The 21,448-nt window shown below is 44.5% G+C and overlaps 2 protein-coding genes across 3 annotated transcripts in view; one reads left to right on the top strand and one right to left on the bottom strand.

Annotated features, from left to right (window-relative positions):
* VASH1 (vasohibin 1) overlaps positions 1-5,487 on the top strand; it is a 15,137-nt gene extending 9,650 nt beyond the window's left edge. The window contains exon 7 of the mRNA XM_071557785.1: positions 402-5,487. Coding sequence (XP_071413886.1) covers positions 402-474 — 73 coding nt within the window. The 3' untranslated portion in view covers positions 475-5,487. The remainder of the gene's footprint in view (positions 1-401) is intronic.
* Positions 2,716-21,448, bottom strand: ANGEL1 (angel homolog 1). 2 transcript variants are annotated; one of them, XM_071557784.1, is made up of 10 exons: positions 21,349-21,448; positions 18,946-19,548; positions 18,167-18,393; positions 17,530-17,599; positions 16,679-17,112; positions 15,863-15,989; positions 14,918-15,028; positions 13,698-13,767; positions 13,151-13,308; positions 2,716-12,342 (listed from the first exon to the last, which is right to left on the bottom strand). In XM_071557784.1, exons 2-10 carry the CDS (start codon positions 19,313-19,315, stop codon positions 12,173-12,175), a joined length of 1,737 nt encoding a protein of 578 aa, XP_071413885.1. In that variant the 5' UTR covers positions 19,316-19,548; positions 21,349-21,448; the 3' UTR covers positions 2,716-12,172. The 2 variants fall into 2 exon arrangements, with proteins under 2 accessions (XP_071413885.1, XP_071413884.1); XM_071557783.1 differs by lacking the exon at positions 21,349-21,448 and adding an exon at positions 21,191-21,321.

Below are 21,448 nucleotides of genomic sequence, written 5' to 3'. Positions count from 1 at the left end.
CAGATGGGTTTTTTGTTTGTTTGTTGTTTTGGCAGGGAGGAGGAAGGCAGCTCAGACAGGCAGTGATTTTGGTAGCTGACATTTAACCTTACACATGGGTCTGAGCTCTGGTGTCTCACAGACCTGTGCCTCAGAGAGATTCCAAAAATTACACTGCTGTCAATAAGATTCTTTTCCTGAAAGTAGTCTGGGTTCCAGAGTGGACTTCCTACTCTTCCTAACTTGCCTTCCCTTTTGTTGAGATTGTTGGGAGAATTACAGAGGTTGCAGAAAATCTTGCCCTGAGTAGTGCAGGACCAGTCTGAAGTTTTCCTGTACCTTTTCCTGTGCTGCCATCTCCATGTGTAGCACCTCCTGACTGAGAATGGTTTCTGAAGAGTTGTTGCCCTCTTTGCTCACAGGCCATCTGGTGAGAAGAAGCCTGCTGATTCCAAAGCCATGCCAGATCTCAATGGGTACCAGATCCGGGTGTGAAGAGAGCTGTGCCTTGTACGCCTGGCTCCGTGGACTTCTTCCTGGCCACAGTTAGGACCTGGATCCACCTGTAGTGATTCTGACAAAGGGAACAGGGGAATGGGAGCAAAAGAGAGTGCTGCTTTTCCCAGGTACTTACTAGTGGGCCAGTCCCAGAGCTGGATCCCATGGGTCCCAGAGGATTCACCTGCCTATTTCTGGGAGAGGTATCCATCTTAATTCATGAACTATTTTTTTTAAAAAAGGGTAAAAAAAAAGAGAAAAATTTCTGTATGTTGGTGGGAATTTGCTTCAGGAAGAATATGAAGTGAGTGGGGTCAACAGACTTGCTATCAACTTTTTTGCCTTGACAGCAAGTTGATGAAGCATTTTGTCAACAGTACTTCTTCCCTGTGTGCTCAGAAGCCTTCAACCCATGCAAGGCCTGCAGGGCTGAGGAAGAAGTGATGTTGGAATGGGATTGCCCCCAAATCTTGTGCAAAAACTCCGGGTTTTGTCATTATGAATACTTTTTTTTATTATTGCTCTCGTCAGAGACAGGTCTGATATTTTCTCAGCCTGATTTATTGATCATACTAAGTCATCTTATCCAGAAAAAATGCATCTTGTATGTTAAGTCCTGCCTATTTCAAAGCATTTCGTTGTCTCTGAGGGGGTACACAGTGGAAGGATGAACCTCTTTGCCTGCTGCAATGCTGGTGAACTGTTGCTGTAAGTCCTTTTGTGGTTGAGTGGGTCAGGATATGCCTATGCCATTGCCATATGAAAACAGGCAGAGAGAACTCCATTGTCCCAGCAGTGGAGATGAGGCAGGCAGGGGCTGGTGGGAACCCAAACTTTGAGTCATCTCTTCATCAGCCTTCTATTTAAACTTCTAGTGTCTGCTACTGTGAAAGTGTGTGGAAGGCACTTCAGTCACTGAGATATGAGTTTGAAGATTAAATAGTTAAAGAAGGATGCCGTGATGTGAACAGGTTTTACAAGCATTTTTTCCTTTCCACAAGAGTCTTGCTCCTTCCTTCCTGTAGTCTTAGTGCTAGAGTTACACACACCTGTTTGTGAGGAGCCCTGCTTGAGGAAATTGCAGCTGCTTTCCTGACAGCTCAGCCTGAAGCCTTCTGAAGGCAGATCCCCACTCCAGTGCCAGAGCTGTGCTTATGTTCTGAGTCTTCAGGTAACTGCAAGATATAAGAGGACCACTTACTCTAACCTTGCCCAAAAGACTGGGCTGGGCCTTGCTGCCACTTACAGCCTTGGCTGTTTCTGCACTTCTTTTCAGGGCGTGTTGTACTACTGATTAAGCAGTGTAATGCTTGTCAGAAATCTGGAGTGTTATCAGACCCCTTTTTGAGGCCTAGGGCCTGGGAACAGTGGGGTTTCCAGAAGTCAGAACAGCATTGTCTTGAAGTGATTTGGATTAATGGATCTAGGGGATGGAAAAACAGAGCTTGATAGAGGGAGTATCTTTGAGAGAAAGTCTTGTTTTACTACAGCACTGACAAGGAGCTAAACTTTCTGAAATACAATGTATTTAATTTTGTTAGAACTGGCTTATTCTTTCCTGTGAACTTGCTAGAAACATGATGGAGCTTAACTACCAGCTTTTTTTTTGTTGCAATATTGCTGTGCTGCAACCTTATGATAAGCAGAGCTATTTTGGTGCAGAGAATGGGTTCTTAACCCCAAACAAATCAGCTCTTCTGTCTAGGTAAAGCAGTGTTAATCCTTGAAGCACCACCCACAAGCGATTTAACTCAAGCCTTACAGGTTTGTAATTGTACATCCTCAACTCTGATGTAACTTGCAAGGTATAACTACTGCAGTCTGTCCTTCTTCCAGCTGTCTTTGTACTTTTCTGTTAGGTTGCACAGGCAGAACGATCCATAAGAAAGTGGCAGAACCTGCTGCTGAGCCTAGAGAAGGTTAATCCAGAAGAGTATAGTGCACTGCAGCACCTGTCCCCTCCCTTACACTCCATCTACATGCAACAATTGATGTTAACAGCCAGTAGCAAGCCAAGCACCGCTTTGAGTGTGTCCTCTGATCACTTTTGTGTGGCTGCAAATTAACATATTTAGTGTCTGGATGCTAACAATGATGTTAGCTGTAAAGGTACCACAATTACCTGTAACTAATATGGGCCACTAGAAAACCTCTTTTGCATAATGTTTGCAATGCAGAGGACTGAAAGTTCAGATGTCACTGTGAATCATGTGATAAATACAAGCAGCAGTCAGCAAGGGAAACAATGTCAGGTTTTATTAAAGTGGATGGAATACAGGATAAAAAAAATTTAGATTACTAGGATGCACCCTCACCAGGACTTTGGTTAGTTAATTCAGAATAATTGGAAAGCTCTTGAAAATAATTAGCAGCTTCATACAGAGAACATTCAATAGCTGGACAGACTGGAGCCTTATTAGATGGAAAGGAGTGGAAATGTGTTGGGGGTGGAAGAATTCAAAACTGATGGGGCAAGTGAAGGGTCAGCTGCAAGTTAATGCTTTCTTGAGCAGGGCAACAGGGATGCTCAGAAGTGTTAGATCACCAAGGCAGAATGGCTTAAAACAAAGTGCTTTGACTTTTTAATGAAACGCTTTCCTGCAGGATGTAACTGAGGCCAATAGCTTAGAAAACTAAAGGAAGTGCATGTTTAAGAAATGAATGACAGGTAAAGTTCAAGGTCTCTTAAATCATCAGCTGCAGCCAGTCAAGAACATCCTCTCTGAAGATTTAATTGCAGCATTATATATGTTGGAAGACCTTCAGTTCTGTGCATGTATCCAATGTTGGTAAGTTCTCAAGATGGATGTTGGAGCAGACAAGTGCCCTCTTCTGGGGTTACTATTTCAAGCCTTTTGCTGTGTTTCTCTTATGTTAAGAATTTCTGCTCTTTACTGTTTCTGTATCTGCAGTTTAGCAGATGGTGCAAGAAACTGGAAAAGGACTATACCCTTCCTGTTCTTTCTCCCCCCATCTTTGTAACAAGATGAATCACTTCAATACAAAGCTTTGCTTTTTTTCCTCACAAGACAGCATCCTTCCATGACAGAGAGGATTAGTGCAATCCAGCTTTATGCTATAAGAAACCTGAGGGTAAAATGCAAGGCTAACTTTATCTCTTCCACATCCTTCCTCCCTCATCCACTTACTCTGGCTTCTGGTCTGTCTGCTGTTAACCATAAGATAAAAAAGGCTGGCAATGAGAGTCTTTTTCACTCCTGCACTCTTTAGGGCTATAAAGAAGGAATGAAAATAAGGAACTAGATTGTAACTCATATTCCTTAGTGCCTGCAGAACAAGAAAGATGAATCTGGAGATGTCCATTAATTATTTAATGTTTAATATTGATAGGGTTGTTCATGTAGCTCTGTGGTGTAGATTTCACTGTTCAGTAGGTCTCACCTGATGTCTGTTCTGCAGTACAAGTCCTTTGAATTCTGTGGAAGGGAACTGTGTCCATACACTATGGAATGGATAGACACTCTACACTGTATGTAAAGTCTAGGTGAACTTTGAAAGACTTCAACAAATGCTGAATTACTTATTAATTACTTACTAATTACCTATTACTTGCAAAACTATTTTGAATGTAATACACACCTTGAAATAGGAGTTCCTCTTTTCACTTTCATGAGGACAAGTCCTTAGTACCTTGGTACCTGGCCAACTGCAATTTCTTTTAATGGACAGATGGATTAGTGAGCAAAACTTCCTGCTACAGTGTCACTGACATCCTCTTTTTATATTAAAGAGGGGTGTTGGGTGTCCATCAGTCTGTGACACACTAGCCTTTTTTTAATGCTGATACAAGCTACAGGAGTCTAGGAAATTAAGGTGTTAGCAAGTGTGTTAGCTGGGAGTGGTTTTCTTTCAGTTGTGAGTTTTACCTGTGTGCCACTCTGTGAGTCTACAGAGAAAAATTACTTCATAACTGGTTGAAACGTAGTTTCTGTTCATGAAGTAGCTGTATTGCTGTTGTCAGATCTGCTGAACATGATTTTTTTTAAAGTATTTCAGGTGAAAGCCTTAATCAGGTGCCTGCCATTAAGGTAGGCTCGTATGTGGTGTTGTATAGATTGAAACATGGCTGTCCTTAAAATTTCATAGTTTAAGAAACTATAATGAGCAGAAGAATGCTCCTGTTGCCAAAGGGCAAGAGTCTGGATTAGATTGGCTTGACCTTATTCTGGTGGCTATGGTTAATCACTTCAGGTGGTTGCTTCAGTCACTTGATTCTTCTGAGTGAAGTATTTTTAAGTCCTGATGATCAGACACAAGATGTAGGCGGGAGCTGTCCCACGTCCCATGTGTACTGTGTGTGCAAGACTGGCTGAAATAACACCACATACTCCGGTGGCCTTGTGCTGTTGTCCTGATGACATTAATACCTGCATTATGGATTTATAGTCTTACTTAACAAAGCAAGTGCTATTCTGGCTTGATGTTTGCTCTCCCAGAGCAAAGTGGAGATGGCCCCTCTACAGCCAAGCTGAACTCCTTAGGGAATTTAATATTTTTGTCTGTTTTCTAAGCAGGTGTTTACTTGTATCACAACCACGCTCCTTCAGTGGTGCCCTGTACCTCTGCTCAAGAGCAACTCAGCCTAGGCCCAGAAGGTTACTGAATCCCCCCTAATCTCTGCAGAGCAGAGTTTCCCTCCAGGTCGGGGTTGAGCTGGTGCTAGTGGGACCAGCATGGTCCCCTTCCCTGCACATCAGTATTCTACTCTAGCACTGATAGGGTGCTCCAAAACCATTTACATCTTTACCACTGGTACTGCTCAGAACTAAGAAATGGAAATTTTCTTTCTTTAAGAACAGTATCATGTGTGTCTTTTTGTAATTAATCAGTGTGGTTCTGTGTTCTTATGTAGCCAACACAGAATTTTTATTTAGATTAGTTCCTACTGCACTTCCCATGGCCCTCATGTTGATACTTCTTCCTGCTTCCTTTGACACTTAGACAATAAAATTCCCTCTGTACTGCTCTCAGCTTGTGCAGAGAAAACAAGTTGTCTGTACTGTCCTTCTTTCTGATTTAAATTTTCCCATTATAAGTCAGCTAAGAAGTCAAAGGGACAGCCTTCAGTGATGACACTAGGCAGATTATGTAAACATGCCCTGTACTTGCTACACTATGGACATGGAAACACCCACATTCTCCTTGAATCATCTGAACACGTGAGGATGTCTGTGCACACAGAGGCAGCTGCCAGAGAGTAAGTATATATGTGGCTGTTTGACAAAGGCTAGAACCCATGTTTTCCTCCTGCATTGCTGTCTGGATGGACGGAAAAAAAATCAGTGTGGGCAGCAACAGGAATTTCAGTCTTCCAGCATAAGGGTTAATACAAACCCTCTGCTTGCACTGCTCAACTCTTCAATATACAATTCAGTTTCCTTTCCTGGCCTGAAAAGCAGTTCTACTCAAGGTCTGTGTTTCGTGACCTTCCAGACTAATGACCTCACCAGGACTTCTCAAGACAAATGCTGGGTTAATAAAGGACAGTCAGCTGCAAGATTCAGTGCAAGGATCCCCAGCAAGGAGGTCCAACTTTATTCAGGCTATCATCTTGCAGGCATAACATACCCCTTCTCTCTTGGGAAATGAGTAATAGCTGGGACTAGGGCCAGGATGTAGGCAAGCCTACAGTGTGTAGAGGAAAGGAAAAAGCATTTCCTAACCTGCTACTCCAAAGAGAAAGGCACATGCAATAGTCCCTCTTAACCAAGTTAATGATATGAACAGCTTCTGCCTTGAGGGAAGGTACTTGCACTGCACTAAACCTCTGCTTCAGATGCTGGTTCAAAAATACCCTCTGTTCCACATCTTAAAAATTTTGCTAAAAATCAGGTAACTCCTATACCCCCTATAGATGTATAGGTCAGGCTGATTGACAGCAAAATGAGAACAGCAAAACAGAGATGTGGCCACAGACTTTTTGCTCCCTTTTAGATCAGGCTTTCCCCCTTCTACTGATTGTTATGCAGTTCTAGGTTTTTAAGTCAAAGCTTATGCTACTTGGACCTTAGGTGGAAAAACTTTATTGTAGAAAGGATAAGCAATTGGTTGAAGCGGAAATTTTAAAAACATGAGGAAAAACAAAACCCAGTCAGTTTTACACTGAGGCCCAAAACTGCAAAACTTAAGGCTCTCACATTTGTAAAAGCATATAGAAATTAATGGGAGAGTCAGACTGAGCCTTAAGAGCACCATTCACACAGAGACGGCAGGCAAAGGCATATGACATCCTGGGGATAGTAGGCCATGATAGAATTCAGTTAACTCAGCTGAACTGCCTTTCCTAGATGACATTTTTATTTTGGCAGAGAGTGACTGTCATTCTATGTCTAACCTCATTCTAGGGGAGGAAGGGAGGAAAGGAGTAGCTATAGAATAACTACTGCATCCATCTACCCCCAGTTCAAGAGCAGTTCCTGAAACTGACCAAAAACTGAACAAATAGAAGTAGAATAAATGTAAGTAGAAGACTTTGCATCCATAAAGAAAAGACTAAAAAAACTAAATAACATTGCTAAGGCTTGAAGCGAAGGGGGTTTTGTGTGTATAAATGAAAGATGGCATGGAACAATACACCTTCTCTTGTAGCACACACCAGCATCTAGACTAGTCCTTCTCCCATTTGCCAGATCAGCACTTTGAAAGCCGCTGTGTTTCTCTAACCAAAGTTACAGAACATTTCCCAGCTCTACTGTACAGCATTCCTATTCCCCTGGAGCACAAGAATATAGTCTAAATCTGAAAGAAAATAAATAAATTTTAAAATAAATAAAGGGAGAAAGAGCTTCAAGACTAGAATGACATTTTCAATCGAAGTTGGAGGACAACCTTGACAGGAGAAGCCAAACTTGTACAGCTGACAAAAGGAAGGCACTTGAGGCATGCCAGCTGTTAAATCTGTCATCTTGGTTATGGTTATAGCAGGTGAGTTCTCAACAGAAATTCTGTATCATACTTTGAAACACAGTACAGGACATTCACTGCAGCTTGTGCATTTCAGCATGACAGTGCTATGAGAAGCACTACAGGCCAGGCAGCTTCAGTCTGGTAAGGAGCAGGTCACAGCCAGCAATTCAATTAACCTGCACAACAGGAAGCCTCCTGAAAGGATATGGTATCCCACTGATGCTTGTGTGCACCCCTCACCCCACCCCTGTCTTTAGGTAAGCATCAAAAGGCTTCATCTGCATTTGGATGCACCATGGATGTGTCTGCAAATTTCTGAACTGTACATCCAGTACACGTTCATTACTGAGGTGGTGGCAACGGGAGGAGACTTTGCTGTGTAGAAACGCCCTGCTTTGAAGACTGTCTGCCAAGACCACACAAACATCATTAGGAGCAGGACACATACCTTGATCCACTCTTTTAAGAGATTCTTTCTGAAATGCTGAACTTGTTCTTGAGACCTCTGAGAGACTCCTCAGAGAAGAGGAACTAAGCTGAAGTGTATTTCAGAGTTCTGTCTTCACAAAGCAGGTGGGATACAGAGCACTAACAATAAATCTGAAACTCATTTTTGTTTAAGAGAACAAGAGTTATTCCCATCTAAGTGTTCATTTCAGAGCTCCCACCCCTCCCACTTAACTGTTCAGGGGTGAGGGAACCCACTATCTTATGTCTTGACCCTATTTAAATGTTGAGTATATAGTAAGACTTAGCCCTAAAGAATTCTACCTGTAGCTTTCAACTGAAAAAATACAGCTGCATCAAAAAATAAACACCAGTAAGACAGAAAGTTAACTAGATATGGCAGTCACGGGAAAACAGCTGCTGGAGAGATATCTTCTTAAGGAAAAGGCATGGAGAAAGAAGACTTCAAACAGCAGCCAAGTTTCATTTATTAAGGAAAGGAAAGAAGCTAGAGCAATTCTATTGTTTACCACTCCTCCTATCCCATGTAATTGGGAAAACTGATTATGAGGGGCAACCTCCTGAAACTATGAACTTAAAACTCTGAGAAAACGAAGGTATTCCAATTTCTATCTAGATAGCATAACTAAATAGAGCCCAGCAGCTGTGGTGCAAACTATGCAAAGAACTAGCTAAGATCCTTTGTCAGATGTGTTTACCTCTACAGCTGCATGCTCCTGTGGCTTAGAAGACTGCTAACAGGGGACGTACACATAGCCAGTGGTCTCTGGCATCACTTCCCCCAAGTACCAGTTTCTCTCAGCTCTACCTTACTACTATGATGTAACTGGTAACTACCTCTATGACACCTTTCCTTTCAGAGCACTGCAGATATTCCTGTTTTTCTTCTTCCCTAACGATTTACAGACCCCTCTGCAATTCATCAGAAACCTGTGTTAATGACAACTAGTCATGCACTTAGGTCCAGAAACTGTTAAGATTTACATCTGGAACCTCAGGTACATATGTCACAATGCTTATTACCACAGGCTCTGATTAAATTACTGGGTTTTATTCTTAAAGCATCACAAAACATCATTTTCTCCCAACAACTATATAGCAGCTGATATGTTAGAGTTAGGAATCTTCCACCCACCACACCCTCCAAACTTCTCCTCTAGCCCCCCACAGAGGCATTCACAGGTCTTCAGATCGATTTGCTATTAACTCCAAATTGCCTGGAACACAGGGGGTTTTGTTTCCTGGAACAGGCTAACTCTATAGGGGCCTATACTAGAGCTTCAGTGTCATCGGTCAAAAGAAACAGCCATCGAGACCTCAACTCTGCCTTTGTGTCTGGTCCTGTATTTCTGCAATAATTTCACCTATGAGAGCCCAGGGAAGCACATGGAAGCCAGGGCTCTGGGAGCTGCAAGTCCCTCTGGGAGCTTTATAACCTTCAGAGAGAAGAATAAGGGGACTTGCGGGCATTGTCCTGGAGTTTCTCAGCACATGACTCTGTGTCCAGCGTTCAACTTAACCACTCCAAGTGCATACCATATTATTTCATGCACAGAAAGAGGAAGCATTAGCTTGACCTATGCAACATTGGATTTTCCAGCAAAATATAGCTGGAAGCTTACAGCCTCCCTGAGATGCCTTCACGCAAGTTTCCCAAAAGTCTTTGGTTTAAATAAAATGGAGAACACTTGTGATGTTGGAACACAGCTCCTCTGCCTGAATTATATTACAGGATTGGCAGGCAGCTTCGGCCTATGCAGGGGCAACCAGTTCCTCTGACGGTGCACTGTGCACATGCACTGTGCACACCGTATGGGTCTCAATAGGTGGGGCAGGCAGCTTTTACACACACACACCCACACACCCCTCATCAACTGACCATCAGACCTAGCCAGCAATCAAAATGGAAGCAGGCAGCTAAATTTGTAAGTGCCAATACCATGTGTCACAGCGTTTTTTGTTTTGCTTTTGGTTGGTTGTTTTTAAATCTTGCGTGTTTTCCAAGCTTCTTATTACAATGTTAACAGCAGGTGGGAGTCATCTGCAACCAGGCTGCCTTCTGGCAGCCTCTTTTCGAGCTTGGCAGAAAATAAAGCTCTCAGTTCACCCTTTCCTTCCCTCCCTTTACAAATACAACCACTGACAAAATCAAGAGTAAGAGTAGTTGCAGAAATTAGTGAAACTGTCAGATAAACAGCCACAGAAATGCACAGTTCTGCATCCCTCCCCATGTACCAGTGCCAGGCCAGAACTATTACTTGTCAAACTAAGGGCAAACAAAGCTGCAAAATTATTCACCCCCAAGACTGCTGTCCACTTACAGAACTCCCAACTGGGTAGCAAAAGCCATTGACACATAACCAGACAAATACTGCGCCATCTGGCAGGAGCAAGACGGAAATACGCAGTCCTTACATGCTTATAAGGGCACAGAAAACAATCCCCACACTCCACCCTTGTTTTTGCAGTTTACAGAAGCGATCTGTAAAAGATCAGCAGTACTTTCTTTCTTTGGGAGCAGAGAAAGGGTTCCTGAATGCAAATTTTTGGGGGTTTGGGAGGTTTTTTGGCAAGACAAAGAAACTATCTCTCCACCTCTGGGAGTTGGGGATGTGCTAGGAGACAATAGCAAGGCTCACTTCTTCCCTCCTCAACCCTCATTATTGCTGCTATCTTGTGTAGCTCATTTTTCCTCTTCTCTTTCACATCCCAGCCAGCAAAACCTTGTTAAGCAAGTCTTCAGAGGGTTCAGCTTCCAGAAGTACAAGGTGCTGCCATTAGTTTGTGGTTTTGGCTTAGATTAGAAATGTTTTATTTTTCAATAAAGAAAGTAACATTTAAAACATGAAAGTCCTTCAATATAGACCAGAAAGAAAGTACAGTATTTCAAGTCTCCTCATACCTTCCCATAAAAAAATGAAATGGGACCAGATTTCCTGCCTTGTTTGTGAATGACTGAAGAAGATTGATAACGTTTCTGCCAGTATAGGTCTCATCTCTTAGAGAAAAACTGAGCACCAAATGTCAGGCTGAACTGGGGAATTTCCCTCTAGGAACAGGTACAGTTCTACTGCTTTTCTACTGGCCAAGCCACTGCTGACAAAAGCACACAGACAGGACACCAAAGGTACACAGAGATCCACGCAACTGACAATCTGGGTCCAAGTTACAGAGCCTTACCCTTCCTCCCAATGCCTGTCAAGAGACAGAAGTCAGTCCTAAGAGATCTACCTACCGAAATATGGCTGGGGCCAGAGGAAGGAGGCAGCATGAACTTCAGTCTGGCACAGGTGGATGCTGCACGTTGGCTATTGACACCTGGCTGAATGGAATAGGGAGTGCACAGAGGCAAGCAACAAGTATCAGCTCTTCCATCTGACAGCTGTGCTGCCTCTCACATGCCTCCCATGTTCATGATTCTTTTGGGACCTCCAGAGTTAGCCTTCTGGGGTTGTCATGCCTTACAGCATGGGGTTTTTTTCACTGGATATTCACTGGGAGGATCCTATACATTTTTCTTATGACTGCCAAACTAGGTGCGATTCTGACACTGCTACAGAAAGGAAGGGAACCTTCCCCAAGGCCTCTAAGCCTTTTGCTGCAGTTCTAGAGCTGCTGTGGGTGGCTCTGTAGAACACCTGGCTCAATTCCTGGCAATCCCATTCCCTGAACCATTAGTCACAGCAAGTAGTTTCTTGTAGAAACTGTTACACCACACAAACCCTTCTGTCAGCAAGACGGTCCTTATTAAGTAAAAGACATTTCTAAGCAGTTAGCAGATCCAACATTCTAAAAGACAACACAACAACTAGCCCTGAAAGGACCATTCTTCCTAAACTATCACTGAGAAATTAAAATAACTATTTTTTTGGTGCGAAAGAACATTGGTGTATACATCTCATGCTCCTTGGTAGCAATTAACTAACCAGAAGTAGATGGCACAGCCGCTCTCTTTTCCAGCTCATGGATCTCACACAGGGACAAATAAATATGGCAGTTATGTTGGTTCCCACAGCTCAAAAACACCTGCTAAAGAAAACAGTGGAACAAAGACCCTTTTAAGAGATGGTAATGCCTGAATACAACTTGAAGCGCACTTGGAACACAACCCAGGTTTGCAGAGATCCAGAAAATACCAATACAAAAAGCACTCCAACTCCCTATCCCTGCTTTTAGTGAGGGTGTGAGAGGAGAGAGACTTAGCGTATGACAAAAAGGGTTTTCTTGCAAGCAGGTTGTGCAATCCAGAGCGTCAACTGCTGTATTGGAACAACTTTTCTTTAGGGAAAGAGAACCAACACTAACTCTTTCTGAGGCTGGAAATCTCCAGGCCAAAGCTAGCCAGCAGGCAGAGATGATCAGATGAACAAAAAGGATTTGGTAAGCCATTTGCCATCAACAGGACATCTTCAGAGAGAAGGGAAAGGCGGCCAAGCAGCTTCAGGGCTCCATCTTTGTACATCCTGCGGCCTGACAAAGAAAATGGAAAGAAACATCAGCCAGAGACTCCTGCAGTAGATTAACTCTATACACTCCCAGAGGGATGTTTGTCAATTCATCCCTGACAACTGAAGACAGCCTGCACAAACACTGCATGCACCTTTGAGCCTAGGAGTGAAAGCAGTGAGCATCCCACAATACTGCTGTTCATGGTTTCACATACTTGCAGGCATGGGAAGCAGAATATACTGAATTCACTGGGTAGTTGCTTACATGAGAAGTTCCTTACTGTATCATAGCTTCAGATCCTCCCCCAACGAGGAATTCATCTCTGCATTCATAACCTGTTCCCCAGAGTTGATTCTGACATGACCCAAAACAGCTCAGAGACAGTTCTTGGATGCATTTTGCAGTCTTTCATCAACATAACTCCTGTTTCAGGTAGCAGAGAGGAGATGCCATTGTAAGGCAACCAGAGCCACCATGTATGTTCCAAGGCCAGCATGTGGTCTCAAACAGATCAGAAGTTCAAGCCTTGAACTTAGGACACAGCACTGCCTGTTATCAGGAGCACAAGTAAGATACTTAGACAGAAGAAAAGAATCCATTGTGATTGAGCTTTCTCAAAAGTCTACATGAACCTAAGCAGCTTCATTCTTTTCACAGCAAAGTGTCTTCTCATAATTCATAAGCAAATGTTCCCTCCACCTTGTGCATCATTTCAGTCAAAGACACACCCTGTAGATTCACTCCAGCTTGACAGCATGCACTGCCATCTGGGCTGTCTCACAGTCCTCTTCCAATGTCACAGGGATAAGTCCTGCACTGCCACACTCACCTGCCCTGTTCTCCACAGGCTCTGCTGAGTAGAAAATGTAGTCAACAGTGGCTCCAAGTCCCATGGGCATAGTTGTGACCTCCGGGCGTCCCCTCTGTGGCAGGAAGTGGCTGTAGACAGAGGTCAGGTTCAGGCTATGCTGGATAACACCTGAACACCTGCACACAAACAGTCACCATTTACCAAGGAAGGAAAGAGAATTATGCCTTTTCAATATTGCAGTCACAGCTGAATGTTCTCTTGCTGATGCAACTGTCCCAACTATTTCTGCTTTCTGAATACATAAAAGAAAGCATTTCAGAACTATTCACTTCACTTACACGAAAGCAAAGCAGACTATGCACTTCCTTTGTCTTCAATACCCAGTCCTGTCTATGCTCTTCATTCTTGACCTCACCAACACAATACTGACAGAGCAGTGCCCAGCTGCTGAGACAATCCTGGAAGGATCTAGCTCTTCCAGATAGCCCTCTCTACTCTCTTCCACTTTCATGTTTATTTCAGTCTTTCCCTCCAGAGAGGGGCCATTGAACGTACACCAAATTACCTTGGGATGAATGGCTGGGGATCAGGATATTTCACCAGGGCAGCAGGCTTGGGCCAGTGTGCAGGGCGGTCTGCGAAGGAGCAAAGAGATTCCAGCCAGACCTACATAGATCCCAGAACAGGCTGCCCATCCCAAATCTGAGAAGCTTGTCCCGAGACCAAATGAATCTTTTTGCCCAAGAAGAGTAGATAGCTACCAGTCACAACCATCTTAAAGAAAAATATCCAAAGGAAACACTAGCTGTAAGACTAACAGGAAGGTCCTTTGAGCAGATCAGTGCAAAAAATGGAGAAGTCATATTCTGTCCTACTAAGGACATGTTCGTAAAGGATTTAATATTATCAAAGTTAGGGTACTTCAACCTTTGCTCTCAAACAAGGTTTGCTTGCCTTAACCCACAGCTTACTCAGAGTGTCTAGAAAGGCTGAACACAAATAGAAATCAGAACCAGCCATGCTGCAAGGCCCATAGGTGAGGTAGTGTCTACTGGGTACCATCCAGAGACATCTATGTTGTGGCCATCGTGTGACAGCCTTCAGGTTTGTTCTTTACCACCCAGAATCTTGAAGCAGAGTAAGAGAAATACATATATATATGTGTTTCAGTTTACAAAAAAAGCCTCAAAAAGAGGTTGAATCTCAGTGCATCTCAAGGAACATGGTCAGTGTGTAAGACTGTACACCTCTGAACTCTCATGGAATCTAATCACACAGTCAAAGAAGGAACCCTTCTGCCTTCCCCATTCCTCACCAGGCATTACCTCCACCTTACGTTTTCCTTGAAATTATAAAATCATACAACTATAGAAGGGTCTGGGTTGGAAAGAACCTTAAAGATCCTCTAGTTCCATCCCTCCCCTCCCACAGGCAAGGATACCAACCACTGTATCACGTTGCCCAGGGTCCCATGGCCCCATGGCCTTGAACACTTTCCCGGGATGTGGCATCCACAACTTCCCTGGTCCAGTGCCTTACTACCCTCTAAGTAAAGAATTTTAAGAAGTTTAAAACCATTTCCCCTTGTCCTATCACTATATTCCTGTGTAAATGGTCACTGTCCCTACTTTTTAATAAGCTCCCTTTAAGTACTGGAAGTCCACAATGAGGCCTCAGTGGAGTTTTCTCCAGTCTGAAAAACCCTTACTTTCTCAGTCTCTCCTCACAGGAGAGGTGTTCCATTAAACTAGGAGAGTCACAAGCTGAAAAGTCTCCCATTAATACCTGGTTTAGCATCTGTCACACCTTCCAAGAGGACCAGCTGCGGGGGTCGTTCACAGGCAATATCACAAAAACGAAACTGGAGCAGAAAGTCACGGCTGTATTCACGTCTCCCTACAGAGAAAAGTACAAGTTAAAAGAAAAAATAACAGCAGCCAAGTCACATCTACAAGGAACACCTACAGAAGTTTTAGACCTTTGGGCCTCTAAGACCTCTTTTGTTTGAGAGCAACTTTTGTGCCCAAATGTTCTAATACCATGAGAATAGCAAGCACTCTAACTTAAATGCAGAATAGAACAGATGTGTAAATGAAGAAGAACAGAGCACAGTTATTGCTATCCCTTTAGCTAATGCAACAGTCATGGTCAGTATAAAGTTAGAATGTCCCCTCCGAGACACCACAAGTTCAAGGGATTTTCAAGCAGATCAGTTAGCTCACAACTCAAGGAAATGTCTGTCAAAAAAGAAAAAAACAGTTCTGAAGATTGGTTTGAGTACAAGTTCTACAGTCAAGATTTTAACAAAAGCTATTTTGTGTGGGCTCCTGTTTTTTTAATCCTCTCTAAGGATGGTAGAGAATAGACATGATAGAGAAGATGAAGACTAGGCTCTTAGGAATGATTTCTTAGCAGTGCAGATGAAAGCTGAACATAGTTTACGACTACACAAAAGCCTAAGTTTCAGCATAGGAAAGAGATACATAGAGCAATTGTTACTGGTACAGGAAAATTCAGCTCCTGACTAGACAAGAAAATGGCGGAAACGGGGCTACAGCAATAGATTCTGGGAAAATTGTATTTAATTCATATACCAAGGAAATGGATAGAAGAAGAGAATCTTTGCTCAGTGGCTCATGTAACACATGACCAAGCTATTCAGATGACAGCAAGGCCCACAAACTGCCCATCCTCAGCAAACTCATGTTCTTAGTGCATACTGGAGCTCACCTGGTTTCTTTGGCTGGCACCGAGTGACATACTGGCAGTTGTCTGTTACACCCAGTGAGCTCGGCCACAGTGGGGCCAGCAGCTTCCGTGAATACAACTGTTGGGAAAAGTCTTCCTGACCAGACACCTGCAAAGAGGCCAGAAAAAGAGAGGAACCATCAGCAACAGAGCAGAACTTTTGCAAGCTATAGACAATGGACATATATACACTTGCAAAGAGCAAGACAGGAGAATGCCCTGATAGAAAGGCATGAACTAAGCTATTCAGAACATGGTACAGGTGTGATAAACCTTCAGCTGTGGGGAATAGATACAAATAGCTAAAAGTCACCTGACATGATACTTCACAGGCATCTTACTGAACTGATGAGTTAGCTTGCAAGCCGAGGGTGTATTTGATAGCAGACACACAGTAAGAGGGAACCACAACAGACTCTAGCATAGGTGCCCATTTCAAACTGTTTTCAGAACAAGCATCCACACAAAATTTCAGTAAGTCTTGGTGGAGCTGCACTCCTCTACACTTTCAGTCACGTAGCCACAAAAATTCCATAGCAAAGGAAAACAAAGACATGAAATTAAGTGGTCTGTTATCACATGTCTGCCTCAAGAGAAACCAAAAGAGCAGTAATGGAAACAACAGGCACACATTTATCCACTTCGTTCCCCTGCAGTGCTGGAGATATCGGGGAAGACTGCTGAATAACTGAATTCAGTATTCACACTAATTTTTCCCAAAAGAAGGAATGCAGCCATGCATTTATCTAGCAATATGAAATGAAGAGCTACCCAATCCCACTTCTGGTTGGCAACTACCTTCCAAGCTGGCATCCCATGGTAGGAAAGTTCACCATTCCGGATGAATTTGTACAGTGGAGAATCAGGTACAGAGTTCAGGTCTCCACAAAAGATGACAGGATAGTAGCTGCCTTCAGCAGTTCTTGCAATTTTGTCAATTTCTGCCAAGAGTAAGGCCACCTGGGCCAGTTTGATATCTCCTCGACGAGGATTGAACAATACATGAGTGTTGGCCACACACAAAGGACTGATGGCCTTCACACCTAGGCCCTCTGAGAGCACAGGCTGTAGCAGCAGCACCAAGCCCACATTATCCCGATTGAGGACATCCAGGCCAGGACGGAAGTATTCTATGGGGCTGAGGCTGATCAGCTGGAACCTGCTGTGCTTATAGCACACTGCACATCCATCTGTCTTCGTCCCAGTTCTCCGTTTGTAGAAGCATGCAAAGCCTGAAACAAAATCATCATCTATTAAGAGGTTTATCCAGTCACTACCTCAGGCTACCCCTATCAGCTGGGAGTTCAGCAAATTTGTGTAGATAAGATTCCTACTACATTTGGGTACAGGATTAGACCCAATTCTGTTCCAGTAATCACTATTTATTATTAATCACTGGCAGTATTTTCTCTCTCCTTGTCCTTCTAGGATGCTCTCAGCTTTGTTACTCTGATCTTTCAATTCTGAGGGAGAGCAACTGCAAAAGAAAGGATAAAGGTCTAAGCTGACAGTTCAGACATAGGGCCAGCAGCCACCTGGCAAACAGGAAGAGGTCTCTTGAAACCAAGTGCTTTGAAGACAGTAAGCAAGAAGCACTGCTTGGCCAGTTCCATGAGCTGGATGTACAGAACCATAAAAGCAGGACATACCCATCTCCTTGAATGTCGGTTCCAGTTGTTCCCAATAATGGTTCTCTTGCACCTCCTGGAGACACAGAACCTGGAAGGAAGGCAGAGACCTCACTTATTCTACAAGTATTTGCTAGTTACCTTGTTTTGGGGAAGAAAGAAAACAGAAAAGTACACTCACATACCAACCCTGCACCCAGAAATGTCATCACCGCAACTCTCTCCTGTACTTTCCAGATGAAGAGCAATAACTTTCTGGGTCACATTAGCTTAGTTTTCCAGTGATGAAGCAAAAGATCCTTCATCCCACAAAGAGGACTCAAAGAAGAGAAAAATTCATGAAGTCCTCTTCTATGCAGGCTTCCCCTCTTGCGCTGCCTTAGAAACCTGGTCCTTCTTCCTCTACTTCTGATGCTTACAGAAGTTAAGCCCTGCCATCAAAGTATGACTAGTTTCTACAATCAAAGCAAGACAGACACCAAAAAATAGGTCTGCAGAAGTCCTCAAACCCTCTCAGGGCAATCAGTGTTCAGTTACCAAGCAGGTAGTAGCTTCCTAGGACTTCCCCCCATCTTTTGTTCTTTTTTAATACTGCTAGATCAAACAAGGAATTCAAATTCTGGTGACACTGATGTAGGAAGGGCTTAGCCATACTCACATCAGGATCCCAATGCTGGATCTCCTGCAAAAGGTTTGGAAGGCGGTAGTTCCAGTTCAGGATGTCTGGATGACAGTGTACATAGAGATCAAGGCCCTGCTCCACCAGGTCCTGGGCAAGGATGTTGTAAGACATGACTCGGAATTCAAAGAGAGCTGTGTTTTTCGAGACCTGCTCTAGGACACACGGCTGGACAGAAAGATCTTCCCAGTCTCTCCATAAAATCTCTACATGCAAGAGACAAAAAGCAAAGTTTTACATGCTGAGTACCTTCCTGATACTTTAGTTCCCTCGGCACCCAGAAAACAGCCATTCTCATTCCCCAAGCTAGGCCATTCTAGCCTCTGAGCAAACCCTCTCCCACTCTGGTTTTCAGGTGCTCTTTCTGGATGCCTTTAAATACTTGTTCTTTAAATACTGGATGCCTTTAAATACTTGTTCTTGGCGATGGCATAACACATGACCAGAGTCAAGCACACCAAAACACACACTCAACTATTTGGTGCTTTTTAGATTATAATGCCAGCACTTGGGAACAGTTCCTGGGAAGGGAACATATAGTGATATTTAGACCAGACAGCCTAACAGCACAGAGACCACTGGCTGTGACCAGCCCCTCCTCAGCAAAAACTCACTTTACAGTTTTCACTAGCAGATCCTGTCAATTCTGCAGGGACAATCAGTGCCCTACTGACACCAAGTTCAAACACAATAGCCTGACCACATTCACTACGAATGCCAATCCCAATTTGAACATTAGATTCAGAGCCATTACTGACCATGGTAGGGGACCTCTGTTGGGACAGGACAAAATGGTACTGCATCCTGAATGGGTCGGGCTGGGAGTTGTTCTGCTGGCACTGTCTCTGTATCACATGCTAAACTCCAGGCCAGCACAGCTGGGTCATCATTCAGCACTTCTGTGTTGATCCCAGCACAGCCAGCTATCTGCTGATCCGTCTGTGGCACCACAGCTGCCCAAGGGGCACTGTCTGCTACAGTCATTGTTTCCTCTGCTGGTACTCTTGCCAGTTCAGCCACTGCATGATCTGGCAGTTCTGAAGAAGCCAAGGTGTTTAGCTCTGAGAGCTGCTGATCAGCACACGGTGTGACTTCTGGAGACACGTTCAGGTCACTGAGGCTAGTCATCAATAGCTCTGAACCTTCTAACCAGTCACTAGTGAGTGTAACTGATACTTTCCCCACTGCTGGAACACTCTCATTGGCTGGGAAATTGCCTGCTCCTTCCTCCAACCATTGCTGGAGAAGGGCTTCTTGCTCTTCTGAGACCAATCTTCCTCTGGTTGCAGCAAAGACACCTTCTATCTGGGTGGACGGGCTCTTCGCCAGAAGAACATTCTTTTGACAGGTAAAGAAACCATCTGTCATTTAAAACAAAATCAACATAAGACAGACAGAAATCCTTTCTCACTCACTCTTTTCTTTTTCCAATACATTTGCTGTAGCTCTGAGCAATACAACCATTCAGTGTATCAACTCAAATGACTTCTCTGAAGAAAAATACTTACAATCTGAGTAACTTACCCCTGCCTCCTCCAGAATGCTAAGCCACAGTCCAAGTCTCCTTATGTTAGTCAAAGTCAGTGAAACTGCACGATAGCAAAGGCTTTACCAATCTAGGGAATTCAATTCTAATTTATGCAGCACCACAGAATCAGCCAAGCTAAAAGGCCTTGTAGAAACTATCAACTCTCAGCAACGCATATAAAGGCACAGTCTGTAGAAGTTAGCAGATCAGGTGCGTGGGCTAAGAAGCCAAGGTCTTGTAGATCGTTACTTGGAGTAAGTATCTTTTCAGGCATGGAGTAAAAAATATCAGTCAGCTAACTGCAATGTATCACAAGAATGTGTTGTACAAGAAAAACTGTTCTGCTACTAAGACATAAAAAATGAAGACACAGAAGCAGCAACATATGCCTTACTAGAGAGATATATGCATAGAAGTAGTCCTCGTAAGAATTACAGATCATCTGATGACTGAAATATATGGCAAAAAAATAAAAACATTTTAAACTATTTTTAATGTAACAATTGAACATAGTAATATTCACTGGGTAAAGTAGAAAAAGACGACTCTTTTCACTTATATCTATACAAAAGATGGCGTTTACAATTTACTATGAATTCTGCACAGACAGTAGTCCCTACTGTTGACTAGCAATTTCTGTTGACTACAAATCACTTTTTTCTCTGTATCCCTGTGACAGTCAGTCAGCCACAGCAGTAACATACTGTCAGCAACATCTGTGTATACTTTTACTAACTTCTGTGTCGAAGTTTTCTGTATCTGTCAGAAATGGGGCTTTAAGAGCCATACACCTCTCTGAAGTTTTGTAATTAAGTTCATGAACGTCAGAAACACCAGTGCACCAAGGTAATGTCTCCACACACCACTAGCCAGGCACGGCTGTTACAGGAGCCTGTTATTACACCGTAGAAGCTGAATTTGAGGGGAGTTAGCTGCTCACTGTGACCACAGAGTGCGTGCCCGTCATTGCTACAGGCCCAGGGACAGGCTCAGGCAGAAAGGTGGCCTTGCATCAGCGCAGCAAACAGGGGCTGTGAAGCAGCAGCCGGATCTATAAAACTATGTGAAACAGCGATGCACGCAAGGCAAGAGTCACAGCAGGTCCTTCGGGGGGGTCACAGATCTATCTCCGAGCAGCCCATCTCCAGAGATGTTCCCCAGGCTGCAGGGCAGGCCCGGGGCAGGAGCTGGAGTCGCTGCGCACACCGCAACCTGCCTCTGCAGCACAGCAGCTGTTCCTTGCAAACAAACACACACCCGGCTCCCTGCGGCGCCCGGGGTCAGCAGCTCCGGGCCGGCACAGCTGCCCCAGGTCCTGCCCAGCGCCGGGGCTAGGGCTGCTGGGGGCAGGCGGGCCGCCCTGGTTCCCGCTGCCGGGCCGCACCGCCCCGGGCCGGCACAGGGACGGCGGGGCACACCGCGCCCCTCCGGCTGCCCGCCCCGGCCCCGCCGCCGCCCGCCCGCAGCCGGGTTACCTCGCAGGGCCCGGAGGAGCCGCGCCGCCGGCAGCAGCACGTAGCAGAGCACGGTGCCGATCATACCGCCCGGCCCGGCCCCGACGCCGCGCCGGCCCCGCCCCAGCTGCGACCGCACGGCGCGGGCGGCGCGGGGCACGGCGCGCCCGGGCACTCACCGCGGCGGGGCCCGGCCGGCTCGGCATGCGCTCCTCCCGCGCCGCTCCGGGGCCGCCCGCGCCCGGGAGGCCGCGCCCGTGGTGGGGCGGCCCCCGCTGG

This window comes from Pithys albifrons, chromosome 6, assembly GCF_047495875.1.
Source record: "Pithys albifrons albifrons isolate INPA30051 chromosome 6, PitAlb_v1, whole genome shotgun sequence".
NCBI lineage: Eukaryota > Metazoa > Chordata > Aves > Passeriformes > Thamnophilidae > Pithys > Pithys albifrons.
Note: the sequence above shows the minus strand (reverse complement) of the source record. Positions and strands in the feature narration are given on the sequence as shown.